General features: G+C 37.2%; 2 protein-coding genes across 2 annotated transcripts; both read right to left on the bottom strand.

Moving 5' to 3' along the window:
• Positions 1–279: 279 nt before the first annotated feature.
• LOC131941411 (uncharacterized) lies at positions 280–3,640 on the bottom strand. Its single transcript, XM_059300695.1, has 6 exons — positions 3,525–3,640; positions 2,315–2,448; positions 1,834–1,921; positions 1,220–1,367; positions 800–925; positions 280–503 (listed from the first exon to the last, which is right to left on the bottom strand). The coding sequence occupies exons 1-6, from the start codon at positions 3,527–3,529 to the stop codon at positions 393–395; spliced, it is 612 nt and encodes a 203-aa protein (XP_059156678.1). The 5' UTR covers positions 3,530–3,640; the 3' UTR covers positions 280–392.
• A 7,022-nt stretch (positions 3,641–10,662) lies between these two features.
• On the bottom strand, positions 10,663–13,575 carry LOC131941270 (uncharacterized). The gene is made up of 6 exons (XM_059300459.1): positions 13,466–13,575; positions 12,890–13,023; positions 12,519–12,606; positions 11,709–11,856; positions 11,064–11,189; positions 10,663–10,913 (listed from the first exon to the last, which is right to left on the bottom strand). The coding sequence occupies exons 1-6, from the start codon at positions 13,468–13,470 to the stop codon at positions 10,803–10,805; spliced, it is 612 nt and encodes a 203-aa protein (XP_059156442.1). The 5' UTR covers positions 13,471–13,575; the 3' UTR covers positions 10,663–10,802.
• Positions 13,576–22,202: the final 8,627 nt, after the last annotated feature.

Genomic DNA, 22,202 nt, shown 5'->3' with positions numbered 1-22,202 from the left:
TAAATATCTTAATAAACTAAGCAAGTTAATTAATGATTAATCTATTATCTATTAATCACATGTCTAATTAAATAAAAAATTAGATACCTTTGCATTTCCATGTTGAAAAATGTACTGGGAAAGTTTATTCGCATTTGAAGTGGGTTAACATTGAGTTATAAAGTTTCTCACAAACAAACAAACAAACAAACAGACATTGCGAACTAAACAGAATCTTATAATAATTATAATAAATGAAATTTTTTTTCTTGAAGTTTATGTTTTAATGTTTTTTTTAAAATTTGTTGTGGTGTTAAAACGTACGTTCAAAAACAGAAGACCATTCTAAAGTAGTGACGTCTCTCTCTAAGAGTTGGATAATCTGTGACCGCGGTCATCGAATGGTCGTCAAGTTAGCCGTTGGTGCACCCAGCGCAGGAGTTGCAGAAATCGCAGTAGCACTGGTAGCTCCAGGTGTAGTTGCCGTTGTCATCAACGAAATAGAAGCTGTCGTACCTCAACCCCTGATGTTGATAAAAGTGTTAAGTTAGATGGAATTAAGGTGTAGTGTATGCGAGGATGTGTTGTTAAGGGTGGGGCTTATGTTCTCCACAAAGGACCCCTCAAATGTCAACTGGCACCCTTGAAATTCAAGCTAAGGGCAATGCATTTGTAGAATGGTTTAAAAGTAACTCAGATTGATACATTTAGAACATCGTTTCTCTTTGACCATTGAGTATACCTTTCTATATTTTGGCACATAAAAATTAAATCTGCATGTACAGACACATTATTACAGATGTGAGAATTAAGGACTTACAGAATATACGTTTCTTGGATCCCTGTAGTTCCAATAGAAGTTGGGGAATGGCGCATCGTTTGCTAAACAGTGAGTCAAGGGCTGGACTATGTTCAGGTAATTAACTATGGCTGGGTTAAAGTATACCTGTGGGTAACAAGGCATCACAATATTTTAAAGATTATATGCTGAGACTTTTAATTTAAAACGTCGTTAAAATAAAAGACAGTTTTAAGACTGGAAATAAACACGGGTTTACATGAGAACATTTCAAGACAAAGCTACCTATCAAGCCGCTATGTGAATGAAAAATATTAGTTACTCTTTATAAATTGGATGGAGGATTTTTCATAATTTGTTTTTTTTTTAAACCAGAGGGAAATAAGAAATATATACTATGGATAATTAAAGTTTAGATTAAGACAACTGAAGGTAATTTACCATTGGTAAACGCAGGTCCCAGAAATTGGTCTGCAGGTAGATTGGGGTGGTGCCTGTAAGTCCAGCACGGTTGGCTATCAAGTTGCTGACAGCTAGTAGTTTAGTACAGGAGGCGGGTGGCTTAAGGGCTGTGCCAGCAAATCGGTATCTGTAGAAGATGAACGTTTAGGTTATCGCGTTAGTACTGGGAATTTGTTTAAAACACCTTTGGAAACATCAATTAAAGTAAAATAAAAATAAAACCCAGGCAGAAATCGTCAGTAATAGCATACTGAGAAACATCTTCTGATAAACTCAACCGTTTCCCATCACAGCTACGATTGTGGGCAGAAGTGTTTGATTAATTCGTACAAACTGCTAAGTTAAAATAGGTGAATGTACAAACAGAACCACAAACACATTTTAAAACACTCAAACACCTTCTAAAACCTGAAGTGACACCTGTAGAAACACCTATACTGACACCTGAATCGACACCTGTACTGACACCTGAATCGACACCTGTACTGACACCTGTACTGACACCTGAATTGACACCTGCACTGACACCTGTACTGACACCTGTACTAACACCTATATAAACACCTATATAAACACCTGGTAAATGAACTCACCCGTGAGGTGGAGGGTAGTCAGGTACTGCATTGTATCCTGTGTATGCGTAGTTGGGCACGCACTTGTTGTAGCGCTTGATGCAGAAGGCTAATTAAATTTATTAAAAAGTTATTTTTGAGATGTGTTAAAATTGTATGACTTTGAAAACGTATAAAAAAACAACAGCAACAAACAACAACAGAATACAATGTAAGTAAGTATACGTGTGATTCACTAAAGTTTTAATGTTAATAAATAAGTAATTTGTTGTGCCAATGTTACTGTACAAGAGAGGTAGCTGAATTACATTATACGACATTAAAGATACATAAAAACAAAGGCCTACCCTACACAATTTAAGAAAGTGTGGAACTATGCTATCATTTCTTTACAGTGCATGATACCTTCGCATGTACTGCAACTTCTCTTTAACATTAATACACACAATAATAATTATATGATTTGTTTACGTCAATTCATAACACTGTTGTAAGTACTCACAGTCTAGCGCTCCCACCCCACAGTACTGACAGAACCTTGTTGACAGACCCAGCTGAGCGTTGTAGCACGGGTCAGCGGAGTTGGTATCTGTGACCAGCAGGGCCGTCACGACAAGGGAGAGAAGAACGTACGGCCTAGGGAATACAATATTATGGTTTTAAGGCGATAACTGTTGATGGAATCCATTCATAAAATATTAACATCATAATTTTAAAATTAGACGTAGTTATTTGTTGTAATAAGGGTTTAAAATGTCTGACACCAATATCAAACAGTTTATATTTTCATTATAGTTGAGGTATTTGATACTTCTAGTGCCTATAATCATCTCACTGTTTATGTCTCTCTTTGTTTCTCTTCTTTCTCTGTCTCTCATACACCTTCACGTAGCATAGCTTAATAAAAAAGTTTAACTACTATTTTTGAGTAGAGTTAACAAAGAAAACTAATGCTTACACGTCGCAAAGGTTTCTTCTTTATTTCGTGAAATAAAAAGCAATTATATCTAAGACTGACATTAAAGTTCGTTATTTTATTCGGAACTGATTTCTAAGAGTATACAAGCTATTCAATAATATTATAAAACTTTTTCCTATATGTGTTTTTGTATCTGATAGTTAACAGTAGACAGACAATGAAAACTAATTCAAAATGTATCTATATTATTAGGCATGACTTACTATCACCTAGAGTATCAAAATTATGAAGTTCGTTGTTCAATTTCCAGCTTAAGAAGACTCAAGTATGTACATCTCCAAATATTATCAAAGCTTGTAGCTTTGATAAATTACATGCGGTTCCCCTAAACTTAATCGAGCTGTTGAAAGCTGTTGAAAGCTTAGCATAAAGTAAAAATACACTTAAAATGTATAGTCTATGGGGCAGATGTAGTACAGTTCACCTATCTCCATGACCTCGGCTTATGAGGAGTAAGTGAGGTCAGCACTTTGCCCAACCGTATTTATTTTCCCGCACGTGAGTCTGGTACCCATCAAAGCTTGATGGACTTTACGTCCTACAGCTCCATGCGCGTATCCGAACTCTAGACTTTAGGGTCAGCATTCATACACTCTACCATCCGACCACGCTCAATATGCCTTTTACTAAATCGTACTATATCAAGCTGGTGATAGTTACGTATACCCTATACTAAGCTAGTGATATCTAAGACTACACACGTACAATTACAGATGGTTCAAGAAATACTTACGACATGGCTTTAAAGAGGATCTGTGTATTCCAAGCCTCACACAGATCTACTTATAGCTGGGGATATTCGTCATAGTTTAATTTCAACACACGTTCTAGCCATTGTACGTGACGTCTTCAAAAACATTCGATCTATTTTTCTCTTAACCTGCTAGAGATATTTTTATGTAGGCTGACGTACATGGTATTGGTAATCTATACAATTATACACTTTTAGTTCTCAAATTTTCAGTGGTTCAATGTCCCCTATCCAACAAGTCGTTATAGATAGTTTTAAAAGTGTGAACATGAAAAGTACATTTAAACGATATTTTAGCCGCGTCTTGTGGTTGTACTTAACCTTACCGTGTACCGTTTCCTGATATTAATTCCCGAACCCATCATGTCCAAGTGACCGAACCCTTTATATTCACACCCGTCATGTCCAAGTGACCGAACCCTTTATATTCACACCCGTCATGTCCAAGTGACCGAACCCTTTATATTCACACCCGTCATGTCCAAGTGACCGAACCCTTTATATTCACACCCGTCATGTCCAAGTGACCGAACCCTTTATATTCACACCCGTCATGTCCAAGTGACCGAACCCTTTATATTCACACCCCGTCACAACCAAGTGACCGAACCCTTTATTTTCACACCCGTCATGTCCAAGTGACCGAACCCTTTATATTCACACCCCGTCACAACCAAGTGACCGAACCCTTTATTTTCACACCCGTCATGTCCAAGTGACCGAACCCTTTATATTCACACCCCGTCACAACCAAGTGACCGAACCCTTTATATTCACACCCGTCATGTCCAAGTGACCGAACCCTTTATATTCACACCCGTCATGTCCAAGTGACCGAACCCTTTATATTCACACCCCGTCACAACCAAGTGACCGAACCCTTTATATTCACACCCGTCATGTCCAAGTGACCGGACCCTTTATATTCACACCCCGTCACAACCAAGTGACCGAACCCTTTATTTTCACACCCGTCACAACCAAGTGACCGAACCCTTTATATTCACACCCCGTCACAACCAAGTGACCGAACCCTTTATATTCACACCCCGTCACAACCAAGTGACCGAACCCTTTATATTCACACCCCGTCACAACCAAGTGACCGAACCCTTTATATTCACACCCCGTCACAACCAAGTGACCGAACCCTTTATTTTCACACCCGTCACATCCAAGTGACCGAACCCTTTATATTCACACCCCGTCACAACCAAGTGACCGAACCCTTTATTTTCACACCCGTCACATCCAAGTGACAAACCCTTTATTTTCACACCCGTCACATCCAAGTGACCGAACCCTTTATTTTCACACCCGTCACATCCAAGTGACCGAACCCTTTATTTTCACACCCCGTCACAACCAAGTGACCGAACCCTTTATATTCACACCCGTCACATCCAAGTGACCGAACCCTTTATTTTCACACCCGTCACATCCAAGTGACCGAACCCTTTATTTTCACACCCGTCACATCCAAGTGACCGAACCCTTTATTTTCACAACCGTCACACCCAAGTGACCGAACCCTTTATTTTCACACCCGTCACATCCAAGTGACCGAACCCTTTTTTTTCACACCCGTCACATCCAAGTGACCGAACCCTTTATTTTCACACCCGTCACACCCAAGTGACCGAACCCTTTATTTTCACACCCGTCACATCCAAGTGACCGAACCCTTTATTTTCACACCCGTCACACCCAAGTGACCGAACCCTTTATTTTCACACCCGTCACATCCAAGTGACCGAACCCTTTATTTTCACACCCGTCACACCCAAGTGACCGAACCCTTTATATTCACACCCCGTCACAACCAAGTGACCGAACCCTTTATTTTCACACCCCGTCATGTCCAAGTGACCGAACCCTTTATATTCACACCCCGTCACATCCAAGTGACCGAACCCTTTATATTCACACCCCGTCACAACCAAGTGACCGAACCCTTTATATTCACACCCCGTCACAACCAAGTGACCGAACCCTTTATTTTCACACCCGTCACATCCAAGTGACAAACCCTTTATTTTTACACCCCCTCACATCTAAGTGACCGAACCCTTTATTTTCACAACCGTCACAACCAAGTGACCGAACCCTTTATTTTCACACCCCGTCATGTCCAAGTGACTAAACCCTGTATTATCACACGTCGTCACATCAGGAAAATGCTTTACTACCACTGTTAGTGCACTGAATGAAACTATTTGACCCATAGAACTTGTGGAAAACAATTCTAATGAGGGTTTATTTGTCGCTGGTCTTACTGTTAGGTTTTTTTTCAGGAACTCTACTGACGGTAGCCATTCGATAAGTAGCGAAAGTGGTCTGAAATAATTTTTTTGCGGGCTATTTTGATGGAAGCCTAGTTGCCCTAAGCCATATTTATGGTGCCTATTGAAAGAGTGCACTTTAAAGGTGGTCTATTGTCACGAATAGCAGTATTTAGCCTAATTTCTTTCCGTTTTCTTTCTCCACAAAAAAAATAATTTAAGGTATAAGCAATTTGAAAGCAGTGGTAAAGAGTAAGTTATGAAGTATTGATTGAAATTTTGAAATGTACTTGTCGTTCAGTTAATAGTTCAGCCTCAACTGTCAGTATACAATTGAATTGCGATAAGAAATCGGTATAGAGAACTCTTTAATTTTTAGAGTTGAAATCAAGTGCATAGTTATAACTATACGTTTTGAGCGTTGATTTATCTGGAAGGATTTTCTATTATTCAAACCTACAACTGCGGAGTTGGAGAACTTGATCGCAGAAACTAGCCAAAATAAGGGAATTGTTTATGCGCGAGTGGGCGTATGGGCTGTTATCAATGCAGTCAGTGGGCCTGTGGGTTATTGTCCATGAGGTAGTGGGTTGTTGTCCATGAGCTAGTGGGCTGTTGTTCATGAGCTTGTGGGCGTGTGGGCTGTTGTCCACGAACCAGTGGGCGTGTGGACTGTTGTCCATCAACCAGTGGGCGCGTGGGCTGTTATTGATACAGACAGTGGGCGTGCGGGCTGTTGGCTATCGATTAGTGTACATTGTACAAGATGCTTCTCTTTCTGTGTAAATAGCCGAACAAAAGTAGTCAAATATATAAACCATTGTTTCACACGGCAAAGACATACTTGAATCAATATAACTAACATGTTTTGAATGTAAACGGAAGGTTTGTTTTGCTGTGTACGGTCATCCCACACGAAAATTAATAACATTGTTTTCGATTATGGCACGGCTATTTAGATAAAACAAAAGAAACGGTTGATCTTGTTCAAATAACGTCTGGGAAAATGTTTGGTGACGTGCAAAGAATGATTTAAAAAAAACACAACAGCAACACAAAAACAAAACAAAAACAACAATACAAGCCTTTGTTGTAGTAATGGTCATAAATCCTTTTGGTGAATCATCCGAGCAAGGGAACTTTGCTGAAGTATAATAATTCAACTAGACTAATGAATAGCTAGACAACCAACTGCGCATGGTAAACTACTTACTCCAATACATCTAGGCATTGGTTCAATTATTGAACCAATGCCTAGATGTATTGGAGTAAGTAGTTTACCATGCGCAGTTGGTTGTCTAGCTATTCATTAGTCTAGTTGAATTATCTAGCAATGTTAAGTTATTGCTACGTGAACTGTAATGACTACGTCAACTCTCCAGGCCATATTAACTATCCTGGTTAAGTTAACTATTTAAGAAAGACAACTGATGTTTTTAACACGTTTTTATTAACTCAGCTTCGCGTTTGTGTGTTTGTTGTTAAAATTGACATCGAAAATTAGCCCACTTCTGATTGCTCTAGAGACCTGAAATTTGGCATGCATGCTACTTTCGCCTAACAATTTCAGATGCAATCATAAAAACTAGCAATTAGTGACCGTAATTAGCTTAATTTAATTACGCCCCAAGGACCATAAAATTGAGGACATGATTTCTAAAGATACCGACAAGACTAGAGGCCTATTGATACAGTTACTTCGGCCCCAATCGATGTGAGCGCGCTGGCCGTGATCGTATAGTGGTTAGTACTTCGCGTTGTGGCCGCGACAACCCAGGTTCGAATCCTGGTCGCTCAAGATTTTTTTTTAGTCCGTGTATTTATAAACACTTGTTTAAAAACCACGTGTTTCATGTGTAGCAACGGACTAAAAAGGAGAAAATAAAATACTTAAAAAAAACTTTTTAAAAAACCACGTTTTTCTTGTGGACTAAAAAGTAGAAAATAATTTTTTCTTTTGTGCTTCCTCGAGCTGTGCAGGTTCTTGTGATGACTGACAAAAAACGTGGGTCGGGCAGATGGGTCGGGAAATTTGATGGTGAACGTACCCACGTTTTTTGTCAGTCATCACAAGAACCTGCACAGCTCGAGGAAGCACAAAAGAAAAAATTATTTTCTACTTTTTAGTCCACAAGAAAAACGTGGTTTTTTAAAAAGTTTTTTTTAAGTATTTTTTTATTATAGAGTTGACAAGCATGGTGTAGGAAGTAAAATAGGGCTGGTAAGTAGGTCACCAACCAGTTCTACGGCTCAATAAAACCTGCATGAGCCATAGAACTGGTTGGTGACCTACTTACCAGCCCTATTCTCGTGATAACAGATACTTTTAAATTTTGAGGAGTTTTATATTCTGGAAAAGAATTACGCATAAGATGTTTAGTTCATCGAATTTGTTTTTAAAAAATGTAGCATTGATGTGTTAACAGCTTTTTAGATTAATTCAAATTTTCGAGAGCAAGTTGAGAAGCTGAAGTAATGAACTAGAATCAGAGTTTGAGCAGATTGAGAACGAAGCCGCTGAGCTGGGTGAGAAGTGTGAAGTTTGTGAGGAATTTTAACAACACAGGGCGTGTAAAAATATTCCCTAGACTCCATCATAACTAGTAAAAACAGAAGGTTTCAAGATTTTAAGGATGTCTTCCAAGTTTTGTTATTTAGATCCACAACATCTTGCATAACATGAGAGTTTGAAATATTTGTACACAGTTAGTACTGGTTTACTCTTATGCAATGAAAATGCAGGAATTATTACCAGTTAGAGAATTCTACAAAGAAGTTTTAAATGTAATTAAGAGCGCCACAATTGAAGTGGAGCCATTGGAGATGACGTTGTCAACACATTTCTGAAAAGTAATGACAGCTAATGACATATGTTCCATAATATACGGAATCCTCTCGCCTTGTACCGTGTATTGTTCAACTAAAAAAACAGTACCGGAGCAGAAAGATCATTCAGCCGACTTAAAATCCTCAAAACATACATATTTTCTACTATGAACAAAAACAGGTTATTCAGCTTAGCGCTGAAGACAATAAAACATTAAAAAGCTTCTGATGTTTATTTTAAAAAATAGCACGTTATTACTAGAAAGAGACATCGCCGACTAAGGATGTGTCATTAATTAAAAGGTCTGGATTACAGAATACAAGAAAATTATTTTCAACGATGTTTACATAGGACACAGTAATGTACGTTTTTCCAGTTGAAAATGTGGACTCATTTGTTAAACTAAATGGGCAAAATATTTATCTGAATTTTTTCGTCTTTCTAATTTTTACTTTTTCATCGACGGAATAAGCCTAGATTTAAAGTATTGTAATCATACAAACAAAACTTTTTTACACCATCTTAATTCGGAAACGCTTAGTTTTTGCAATTATACCTGTATGTCTAAGTGGGATGTGTGTCTATGCGAACACGATAACTTGGGTAACCTTTCAGTTAAGCTGATGAAGTCTCGCATATATGTATTAAATTTTATTTTTAGTTTGCTATCAACGGTTGAGCGATTTCCGATAACCTGAAATAAATATTATATTTCTCCGGTTTCTCAAAAGAATATAACTTAATTGTCGTTTCAATTAGACAGAAGTTAATTCGAACAGCCTACTAGTATTAAATTATATGTGTAGGTTTCTATCAACTTTAAACGCTTGTACTTTATTCCCATAGACAAAAAAAAAGATACACTGTGTAGTGTTTCAGTTAGGTAAACAAAGTTTCTTACATAAGATCTGATACGTATAAAACTTGAAATTTTGAGCACACTTATATACGGAATTAGTACTCTATTTGTATTTTCTAAAATACCGATAACGTGAGCAAGTTTCAGTTAGGTGGTTCTAATTTTTTTTAAATACGTATACGATCTTACATACTGGTTTATGCTTTCTTGGGTGATCCCAAAAAGAATTTACAAAAAACCATTTTGAGCATTTTGTCACCAAATTTTGTTTTATACATGTATGTATAACATCTTTTCCCCTTTTCTCAAATATGGTGCAAGCTGAGTTTCTCCTTCTACTACAGTTAAAAACACAATTTTGTGAGCAACTTCTTTTTAAAAAAATGCAAATATTTGGAACTGATGTATACCACTGGACTTATAAAGAATCACATATTAAAAATAGCATAAGATGATCAAGTCTAAATCCGGTACTGTCAATAAACAACATACGTGGTCTGTTCACATTCAACAACTGTGTCGCCTAGACAGTATTTGCATTCGTTTTTCATGTTAAGACGAATATTTTAATAAGATGAAACTATTGTTGCGATCCTCTTTCTTTGCAGCACATTGAACATTGAGTTTAACTGTATCAACATTGGTAAGTATTTCATATAGAAGGTATAAAAACCGTTATATTTTAAAATCCACAAAAAATAAAACTTACTTTCATAAAAGCACTGGTCACTAATATGTTGCTAATATATGCAAATATGTGCACGAAATCGTATGAGCGACAACTGCTTTTACAAGTTAAAAAAATTTGTTTCGTATTTTAATTATTGACATATTTTAAATGTATTATAATAAAGGATTTACATTTGTTTGTTTTTCTACTTTTAATTGGTAATTTTAAAAAAAACAATTTGCTCAATATTTAATTTTTAAAATACAATGGATAGGTTTTTTTATTTTTTCTATTTCGTACGTTATTTTCTGATTTCGATCGATCAAAAAAATATTTGCTTTAAAATCAGCTGTAAAAATCGATGAGTCTGTAAATGTTTAATTTAATATATACATTAAAATTAACATACGACCTTTGTCAAAAGCAAACAAACACAATTTTTGACATTAGCTAAAACTTGATGAATAATAACCAACAGCGTGTTCAATTAAAAGTTTTATTTTTGTTTTTCAAATTCGTGTATTCAAAAGGCATAGACCATTCTAAGGTATTCAAAGAGTTAAGATGTTCATTGGCAGCGGTCATCGAACGGTCATCGGATGGTCATCGAGTTGTCGTCAAGTTAACCGTTGGTGCAGGACTGGCAGGAGTTGCAGAAATCGCAGTAGCACTGGTAGCTCCAGGTGTAGTTGCCGTTGTCATCAACGAAATAGAAGCTGTCGTACCTCAAGCCCTGGTGTTGATAGAAGTGTTAAGTTTGTTGGAATTAAGGTTGGCTTATGCGGGGGTGTGGATAATGGACATTCCAACTAAAATACACTTATTTAAAAATTTGCATGAAAAAAAAAACGTATTAAATAACACAAAGAAACACAGGACTTACAGAATATACGTTTCTTGGATCCCTGTAGTTCCAATAGAAGTTGGGGAATGGCGCATCGTTTGCTAAACAGTGAGTCAAGGGCTGGACTATGTTCAGGTAATTTATTAGGGCTTGGTTAAAGTATACCTGAGGGAAATTACATGACAATATTTTAAAGACGACTAAAGTATCAATTATATATTGGGAATTTTGAGAAATGAGAATAGAATAAGAAAATATCAATAACAAACACGCTGTGTAATCTATTTATTACGTCTGCGAATTTTGTATTGAACACAACACATCAGCTACTATGTATAAATTAGTTGGGTGAAGTTTTAACAATTGTTTTTTAACCAGTTTGAAATTATTGAGCAAAGTATTAATTTAAATGGGTGCAGCAAGTTCCCGATTGAGACTTATCAATCCAAAGGATAGAGGAAGTAGAGTGAATCTGTTTATTGACCACTGCATACGGTGTGGTCAGCACTATGCCCAACTGCCTCTGCTGTTCCCTAATGTGAGACAGGTATTCATCATAACCGGAATGTCCTACATTCCTGAGTTCGATATCTAAACTTGAGACTTTCGGGTTAGCAGCCGAGCTCTCTACCACCCAACCCAAACGTGACATACTCTAAATGGGATAATTTCAGTAAGTTTTACCATTGGCAGACGCAGATCCCAGAAGTTGGTCTGCAGGTAGACTGGGGTGGTACCTGTAAGTCCAGCACGGTTGGCTATCAGATTGCTGACGGCTATAAGTTTGGTGCAGGAGGCGGGTGGTGCGGTGGCAGATCCAGAAAATCGGTATCTGTAAAGATGTTGATTTCATCGCTTTTGTACTTATTTTATTAAAACATCTATGAACTATATAATTTATATAACACAGCACAATACAGTGATCGCACAACCAGATACTTAAATTCTCCAAGGGTAAAACAATAAATTGAGTGAATGAAAAGTTACTCTATGTTTTGATGTAATATTTATGTTGTTTTTGGATAAAACCCATCCTTATGTGCAGGTAATATCTTAACATAAACACCTAAAGATTCTATTCAGGCATAGCTATTTCCGTCAACAACGGGATCTTACTCAAAACTTGGATACACACGTTATCTCTAGTGAAGATCACTCTTAACTACTCTCCAAATGTTTATATCAGAACATCACACTGTAGCGCTATAATAATATGAAACACCTGTGTAAAACATGTACAGACTCCTGGAGAAGGCTATGTATACATACATTCGGAATCTAAAAACATATACTTTTCGTTGTTTCCATTTCTCGCAATTATTTTTCTTGGCATGTTTGTGGTCGATATTTCTTTAGTTGTTTCCCTATTACTTACTTGTGTCATAGACAGGGGATCTTGTTAATAATAAATTGTATATAACAGAAAAACCTATAATGACACCTGTACTGACACCTATAATGACACCTGTATAAACATTTGTTAAATGAACTCACCCGTGAGGTGGAGGGTAGTCAGGTACGGCATTGTATCCTGTGTATGCGTAGTTGGGCACGCACTTGTTGTATCGCTTGATGCAGAAGGCTAATACAAATTAAAAAAAAACACTTCTGAGATGTGTTGAAATTTGTATATTTGTATGAGCTAGTATTATATATATATATATATATATATATATATATATATATATATATATATATATATATATATATATATATATATATATATATATATATATATGTATACGTTATGCACGTTATGAACGATCCATCGGCGTATATTCTAATCCCTCTTTAACATTAATACACACAATACAAGTATAGTGATTCGTTAACGTCAAATTCATAACTCAGTTGTAAGTACTCACAGTCTAGCGCTCCCACCCCACAGTACTGACAGAACCTTGTTGACAGACCCAGCTGAGCGTTGTAGCACGGGTCAGCCGAGTTGGTATCTGTGACAAGCAGGGCCGTCACGACAAGGGAGAGAAGCACGTACGGCCTGGGGAATTATACAATACTACGGTTTTAAAGCGATAACTGTAGATGAAATACATTTTTAAAAGTATAGGAACATCACAAATTTAGAAACAGACAAAAAAGGTTACATTACTTTTATCTTCAATCTGACAGTTAACAGTAAACAAACAATGAAAACTAATTTAAATTTTCAAATTTTATTTTATTTATAAGAATCCATTTACAAAGCTCGTACCCTATACTAAATCTAGCTGGTGATAGATTACCTTATACTTAATCTAATTGGTGATAGATTATCCTATACTAAATCTAGCTGGTGATAGATTACCCTATACTAAATCTAATTGGTGATAGATTACCCTACACTAAATCTAGCTAGGGAAAGGTGTACCCTATACTAAATCTAGCTAGTTATAGCTTAGGCTAGATCCTTACAAGAACAGCTTGGTTCCCTAGCTACTTACGACATGTCTTTAAAGTAGATCTGTGTATCTTAAGCCTCACACAGATCAACTTATAGCTGAGGATATTTGGCTTTGTGTGGTGTCAACACATGTTCTAGCCATTGTACGTGACATTTTCAAAAACATTGGAGCCATTCTCTTCTTTATCTGACAAATATATTTTATGTTCGCTGACGTACATGGTAATGGTAATCTATAACTTAGTAGTCCTCACACTTTTAGCAATCAAAAGTCTTCCAACCAACAAGGTGTTAAAATATATATTTAATCATCTAAAATTTAATAAACATATTTTAAATAATTTTTAAACCATGCGTTCGTCCTTCACTTTGTCATGAATTGTTACTTGATATCTACACATCGACACCTGAACTCTTATTATCATACGTCGCGACAACAAAATAATGGAGCCCTCGTTTATATCACACGTTCTCACATCTAATTGATGGAACCTCTGTGACGCTAAGCCCATAAATTTTCATGCTGTGGGGTGGGGGGGGGGGGGGGGGTGAGGGAGATGGGGGTGAATAAGGGGTGCAAATAAATTAGTCCACAGTTTGATACATTGGTTGAATATTATTTTACTTAAATATCGTGTTCAGAAACCTTATCTTAATTGTGAAAAAAACATGGATATTTCCTATAGTTTTCTCTCCTGCGATGTCCAGCGATGTTCTGTTTCCTGTCTTGTCTCTGTTGTTTTAAGTGAAATGACTTTACAATTTCAACTGTCTCGACTACATTAAGCTTCGTTGTTAAAATTGCTGTTTTAAATATGTTAACTGTCCTTGCAATAGTAACTGTCCTGACTACGTTAACTGATCTGGCTATGTTAACTTTCCTAAATGTGCTAAATATCCTGGAAATGTTAACTATCTACGATGTTAACTATCCTGGCTATATTAACTGCCCTGGCTATGTAATTCATTCCGGCTAAATTAACTTCGCGGCTATGTAAACTGTACTGATTTTTTACAAGCTTTTATTTAACTCACTTCCTCTGTCGTCGCCAGTCTGTCGTCAGTCTAGATCGAAACGCAGGAGTGAAAATTCGGAAACTTCTACTTGACCGATACGATTCACATTTGACACGTGGGTCAAGACATGAAGACAATGCAATCTGAAACTAAATTTGACTTAATTGGATGCCTAATTAATTTTTTATGAATTAATAAAAATTTGGACCGAATTAGTAGGCATGTCTAGCCAACCACACCACACGCGTCATCACCTTCAATAGCTGCGCCATCACGTTCAATGGCTGCGTTCAAAAACCATTGCGCGCCTACTGAACGTGATGTTCAGTAGGCGCGCAATGGTTTTTAGTCATGTAACTCAACTGTAAATAAAACATGTAAAGTACTGAAAAAAAAATTCATAAAAAACGTTTTAATAACACGCTTTTATGTAATAACTAGAATACCCGTCATCCGTTGGATAACTGTGGGTTTCGGGGGTCATCCATCAAAAAACATCACGTCTGTCACTCAGAGGCATAGCGAGCCTTCCCGGCGCCAGGGGACAAACTTTTCGATTTTAACCCCCCCCCCCCCAAGATTTCGATTTTCAACCCCCCCCCCCCCCTCAAACTTTTGATGTGCACCTCCCCCCACTCAAACTTTTGATTTGAACCCCACTCAACCTTTCAATTTTTTTTTCCAAACTATTTTGGCGCCCCAACATATGTCCCCCAGCCCCTCCCCCCCCCGCCTCCCCTCCCGCCCCCCCCCTCCTCGCTACGCTACTGCAGTGTCACTTATCGTCACAAAAACAGACCCCACATTCAAAAATATGTTTCTTATCTTTTAAAAACACCGAAAACACCGATTTCGGACTATCCCTTCATATACTGACCTACTCAACTCTACTTCACCTGCCCAGTGTCCCGCCAAGTCTCAGACATGTTTATATCGTTTAAAAAACGATTCCAGCCGAGCATGTCATTGACCACACTATCCTTTCATATGCTTAGGACAAAGAAACAGATGAACTCTACTTCACCTGCCCTGTATCCTGCTAAGTTCAGATAGGCATTTTTATCATTCACATCTAAAAAAAAAAATGAAAAAAAATATCATTGACATATTGGTCTAGAACCTGTGCCACCCGCATGAGAGCGGACTACGCTACCAACTTAGCTATTTTCTCGTGACGTCACAAATGAATTTTTATACTATACTTTTGAGTCTCCGCGCATAGATCTAGATCTAAGTCTAGTAGTAGAATCTAGTAACTTTCTAATTAAATTTTATCTTAAATTGGCCAAACAAAGATTTATATAAAATAATTAAGGCCTGAAATAGATTCTAGATGTATTAAGGCCTGAAATAGATTCTAGATGTAGACTTTACATTAAGTCTAGATCTAGAATTTACATTGAGTCTAGTGACCTAGATCTAGGCTAGATCTAGATCTAGGCTAGATTCATAACTTTCCTTCGACAGCTGATCTTTAGATCTAGAGAAATTTATTGTAAAACTAAATGAAAAAAGACGGTTTAAAATTGATATAAGTGTTGGAACGTAATAAATACAGCAAACGGACGTATTGTTAAAGTTATGACCGACAGAAAATTAGATTTAGAACGCGTTAAACTTTTGAATGGGAACACAATTTTCTTCGATAGACGCCGCCATTTTATTGTACTAAAGAGTAAACAAAAACCTGTGACGTCACTATTCCAACAAAGTTTAGTCAATGTTTTAACATTTAAAAAAAAATGGGTTACTCTACGTATGAATAAATCAATAAATTAATTAACGTCTTTAAATAAATTTGTGATTAACAGTCTGTCTGCATTAAAAATTATTCTCTACCTACATACTATTTTACAGCTTTCCACGATGAGTGCAACCATGCGAGATAGTCAATCAGCCAAACAAACAAACAAACAAAAAAAAAACAAATAAATATTCAAACATGTAAACAAACTTGACTTTTAGTAGTATACTAGAATACCCGTCATCCGTTGCATAACTGTGGGTTTCGGGGGTCATCCATCAAAAAACATCAGTCTGTCACTCAGAGGCATAGCGACCCTTCCCGGCGCCCGGGGACAAACTTTTCGATTTTAACCCCCCCCTACAAGATTTCGATTTTCAACCCCCCCCCCCCTCAAACTTTTGATGTGCACACCCCCCCCCCCCCACTCAAACTTTCGATTTGAACCCCCCTCAACCTTTCAATTTATTTTTCCAAACCATTTTGGCTCCCCAACATATGTCCCCCCCCCGCACCCCCCTTCCCCCCTCCACCTCCCCCCGCCTCCCCTTTCCCCAACCCCCGCCTCCCCTCCCGCCCCACCCCACTCCTCGCTACGCTACTGCAGTGTCACTTATCGTCACAAAAAACAGACCCCACATTCAAAAATATGTTTCTTATCTTTTAAAAACACCGAAAACACCGATTTCGGACTATTCCTTCATATACTGACGTCACATGTGACCTACTCAACTCTACTTCACCTGCCCAGTGTCCCGCCAAGTCTCAGACAACATGTTTTTATCGTTTAAAAAACGATTCCAGCCGAGCATGTCTCTGACCACACTATCCTTTCATATGCTTAGGACAAAGAAACAGATGACCTCTACTTCACCTGCCCTGTATCCTGCCAAGTTCAGATAGGCAACTTTATCATTCACATCTAGAAAAAAAAAATTGAAAAAAAAATATCATTGACATATTGGTCTAGAACCTGTGCCACCCGCATGAGAGCGGACTACGCTACCAACTTAGCTATTTACTCGTGACGTCACAAGCGAATTTTTATACTATATTTTATGTCTCCGTTTGCAACTTGATTTACGCGCATAGATCTAGATCTAAGTCTAGTAGTAGTAACTTTCAAATTTAATTTTATCTTAAATTAGCCAAACAAAGATTTATATAAAATAAAGATGGTCTGAAATTATCTAGATCTAGATAGAATTATCTAGATCTAGATTAGATTCTACGACTCGTTTGCTTAAGTCTTAAGTTTAGTTTTTCTTGCTAGATCTAGAATCTAGATCTAGATCTAATCATTAGGCCCGGAGCGAGCATTTCAAAATTACCATATTCCAAACAAAGATTTATATAAAATAATAAAGGTCTAAAATAGTTTAGTATATAGAAAATCATTATTATCTAAATCTTGAAAGAAAATTATCTATATTTTAGATCTACGACTGAGCTATATTTAGAATTTACGTTTATAATTTAGCAAAATTACCGGCATCTAAGCCGCGTATGAATCTTAAGCTACACCAATAAGCCCGGGAGCGAGCATTTCAAAATTACCATATTCCAAATAAAGATTTTATACAACATAATAAAGGTCTAAAATAGTTTAGTATATAGAAACTCATTATTATCTAAATCTAGATAGAATTATCTATATTCTAGATCTACGACTGGTTTGCTTAAGTCTCGTTTTTTTATTGTATTTATATCTAATAAATCTTTGATTTGACCTAGATTGTCCTAGATTCTAGATCTAGATCTATAAATAACTTTCTTGGACAGATTTTAGATCTAGAGAAATTTATCGTAAAAATAAATGAAAAAGACAGTTGAAAATTGATATAAGTGTTGGAACGTAATAAATACATCAAACGGACGTATTGTTAAAGTTATGACCGACAGAAAATTAGATTTAGAACGCGTTAAACTTTTGAATGGGAACACAATTTTCTTCGATAGACGCCGCCATTTTATTGTACTAAAGAGTAAACAAAAACCTGTGACGTCACTATTCCAACAAAGTTTAGTCAATGTTTTAACATTTTAAAAAAAAATGAGTTACTCTACGTATGAATAAATCAATAAATTAATTAACGTCTTTAAATAAATGTGTGATTAACAGTCTGTCTTAAAACAAAATTTTTTCTCTACCTACATACTATTTTACAGCTCTCCACGATGAGTGCAACCATGCGAGATAGTCAATCAGCCAAACAAACAAACAAACAAAAAAAAAACAAATAAATATTCAAACATGTAAACAAACTTGACTTTTAGTAGTATTAGATAGATAGATAGATAGAAGATGCACTAAAAAGTAGAAAATAAATTATAGACTACTATTTAAATAACTATAAAGAAAAGCGTGGGTGTCTTCCTTAACATTAGTAAAGGTATCCAATAGATACTAAAGTGAGCCACGCTTTTCTTTATAGTTATTTAAATAGTAGTCTATAATTTATTTTCTACTTTTTAGTGCATTACTACATAAAAGCTTGTTATTAAAACGTTTTTTATGAATTTTTAAAAATGTTCTGACCGTGTCAGCTGAACTGATGCTACTTCTACAGCTATGTAAATTGTTCTTATTATATTAACAATAGAGCATAGAAGTTTTAAGCTAAAATACATTGCAATTTGTATTTCCTCTTACGTATTTTTTTAGAGCGCTACCTAAATATTCATTTTCAAACATGTAGTAGTGCCCAAACAAAGCAGTCTTGCGATCCTTTCCTATGCTTGTCTAGATAGATCAATTTCTAGTTAGCCCTCACGAACATGGGTCCTGCTTAAAGGGACCCCACAAAGATTGCTACCACTCAGACATGTGCATACATGATGGTGTGTGTTTGTGGGTGGGTGGGAGGGGTGTGTGTTTGTGTTGTGGGTGGGCTATATATTATTGGTATGTATATTATACGATCGAGCTCTTTACTTTGAGGCAAGTAGAATTCCTGCAGTTTTAACCAGAACGACTGACACAGGCTTAAAGTCCAAAATAATATCACAGTTTATTTACTACTAGCGTACCCGACCCCATGCGTTGCCGCTGGAATAGAAAAATGTCCGACGAATTTATAAGGGTTTCATCCATACATTACCAATCCTATATTCTTAAACTCGTGACCTTGTTTTCTAAAAGTGAGTTATTTAAATGTAAACAATGACTGCGTTTGGATGATAAATATCAGGACACAGGTTTACCTACAATACCGTTTGAAAATCGTGAGTGTACATTAATAACTTACCGAAATAATGTGGTAGAACACACTTCGGTGACCGCCCATGTGTCAGGGACGTAGAGTGGCGCTCTAAGGAGCCCCCCCCCCCCAATTACACTACCGCGTACGGCCCTCTGCTCCCTAAAACTAACAGGCGCCATCGTGCCAAATAGCATCCTGTTAACAATGATGCAGATTTCGTTATTCGCTAAAGTGACACAAATTAACAGGATTTGTTATTTAACACGTAAAAAAAATATTTTAAACATCAATGTGACTGATGCAATATGTAAGCGTTACTAATGGTCTAATATTTGATGCTCGATCTTAATTTCTGATTGGATTGTCTAAAAATAGATGGCAATTACATCATTCGCAAAGTGACGAAACAGTTTGGATTTTTTTAAGGACAAAAAGAAAGATCCCAGTTAATAGTTTAACCTTAAATAATTTTTCTGATTATTAAAATAAAACGTATTGCATGGTCCTCAGCGGAGTGTGAGCCTTTTGGGTCCAAAACTGAAATTTTTCGTTTGCAGCCAAATCGCACTCTACCAGGGCGCCGGCGGACACGCCTGATTCAATTTAGTGAGCGTTTGTAGCGCCACATCCTATCCATTGTCTATCACACTGTTTAGACTGAACGTAGTCGCCACCGGAAAGACCAGGGCGCCAAATCGCATCATTCCGGGGGGCAGCCCATGCAAAATCAAATCCCCTCTTTCCCACCCCCCACCCCAGAAACCTTCTCGTGAGTGTTCATCAACTCCCTATAATTTTATGACACTCTGATAAACTGTGTCGATCCGCAATCGTTTTTATTTTTATATACCGTATATAGAGAAAAATCGCACCAACCCGTGGCGCCGCCCTTGCGAAATTAAAAAAAAAGTTTTTTTTTTACAGAAACCTCACCTGAAGTGTTCTTGTTAACTCCCAAAGTTTTTATGGCGATCGGATGAACGATGTCAAACCGTAATCGACTTTTATTTTTATATACCGTATTCAGAGAAAAAACAAATCGCGCCCTGCCGCCCTGCGAATTTGAAATTTTTTTTCCGCAGAACCCTCCCCAGAAATATTCTTAGCAACTTCTTAAAGTTTCATGGCGATCGTGTGAACAGTGTCACTGCAATTTATTTTTATTATTTTTATATACCACATGTAGAGAAAAATCGCACCCTCCCGTGGACGAACAATGTCAAACCAAAATCGACATTTTTTTAATATACTGTACACAAGGAGAAAGACGGGACCCTCCCGTGGCGCCGCCCTTGCGAAATTAAAAATGATTTTTTTACAGAACCCTTCCCTGAATTACTCTAATCAACTCCCCAAAGTTTAACGGCGATTGGATGAACAGTGTAAATCTGCAATCGCCTATTATTTTTTTATATATCGTATATAGAGAGAAAACAAATCGCGCCCTACCGGAGCGCCACCCCTGCGAATTTGAAAATGTATTATAAGCAGAAACCTCCCCAGGAATATTGTTAACATCTTCCCAAAGATTCATTGCGATCATGTGAACGGTATCACTGCAATTCACTTTTATTATTTTTATATACCGTACATAGAGGAAAATCGCTCCCTCCCGTGGCGTCGCCCTTGCGAAATTAAAAATGATTTTTTTACAGAACCCTTCCCTGAATTACTCTAATCAACTCCCCAAATATTGACGGCGATTGGATGAACAGTGTGAATCTGCAATCGACTCTTATTTTTTATATACCGTATATAGAGAAAAAACAAATCGCGCCCTGCCGGGGCGCCACCGCTGCGAATTTGAATTTTTTTCCGGCAGAAACCTCCCCAGGAATATTCTTAACAGCTTCCCAAAGTTCAACGGCGATGTGATAAGAGGTGTGATAATGCATAAAAGACACACACACAGACACACAGACAAACATACATTGCTTTACATATATATAGATATACCCAATATCATCTTGCGCCTCATACTTAATCCGATATCTCCTATTATTTTATTCACTACTTCTGCTATCTAACTCTTAGACTATAACTGCCTAACACAACAATCTCCTAATTATTACACATACGCTTGACTGACCAACTGAACTTTACGGTAGTCTCACTTCTCATTGGTTCTGCCTACTTCTACTGCTTGACCAATGGCTAACTAACCAACACTTTTCTACATTTCTTCTTTTCTTTGACCAACTTCTACTGTTGCCTACACCTGCGTCATCCCACATTGGCCTTTCCCACGGCCCCCATAGTTGTGTCCAACTTAGACTTCACTCACTTAGACTTAGACTTAACTCACGTGAACACCACCGAAACACCTCACCTAGGGCGGCTATACTTAGACTTAACTCACAAAAACACCACTAAAACACCTTACCTTTGGTGGTTATACTTTGACTTTACTCACGTGAACACCACTAAAACACCTTACCTTTGGTGGTTATACTTTGACTTTACTCACGTGAATACCACTAAAACACCTTACCTTTGGTGGTTATACTTTGACTTTACTCACGTGAATACCACTAAAACACCTTACCTTTGGTGGTTATACTTTGACTTTACTCACGTGAACACCACTAAAACACCTTACCTTTGGTGGTTATACTTTGACTTTACTCACGTGAATACCACTTAGGTCGGCGAGACTAAAGTTATCAAACTAACTATAATCAAAAGACTCTTGCGGAACCACACAAAAGTGATCCCTCTTAGATGAGTTCAACATGGTATCTCACTAGTAAGCAGTGTTTCTTCCAGACTTTTTTCTCCGGGGGGGGGGGGGGGGGCCACTTGAAATCTTCGGG

The sequence above is a fragment of the Physella acuta genome, unplaced genomic scaffold (genome assembly GCF_028476545.2).
Source record: "Physella acuta isolate Inbredline_101_S28 unplaced genomic scaffold, ASM2847654v3 ptg000006l, whole genome shotgun sequence".
Taxonomy (NCBI): domain Eukaryota; kingdom Metazoa; phylum Mollusca; class Gastropoda; family Physidae; genus Physella; species Physella acuta.
This window is presented reverse-complemented; position numbering and strand designations above follow the sequence as displayed.

Excerpts from the sequence above, each read along its gene's own strand:
- LOC131941411 (XM_059300695.1), bottom strand. Across the intron at positions 1,922-2,314 it reads TGGGGTGGGAGCGCTAGACT|CCTTCTGCATCAAGCGCTAC; the intron begins GTGAGTACTTAC and ends AAATTTAATTAG. Across the intron at positions 926-1,219 it reads GGGACCTGCGTTTACCAATG|GTATACTTTAACCCAGCCAT; the intron begins GTAAATTACCTT and ends TGTTACCCACAG.
- LOC131941270 (XM_059300459.1), bottom strand. Across the intron at positions 12,607-12,889 it reads TGGGGTGGGAGCGCTAGACT|CCTTCTGCATCAAGCGATAC; the intron begins GTGAGTACTTAC and ends AATTTGTATTAG. Across the intron at positions 11,857-12,518 it reads GACTACCCTCCACCTCACGG|ATACCGATTTTCTGGATCTG; the intron begins GTGAGTTCATTT and ends ACATCTTTACAG.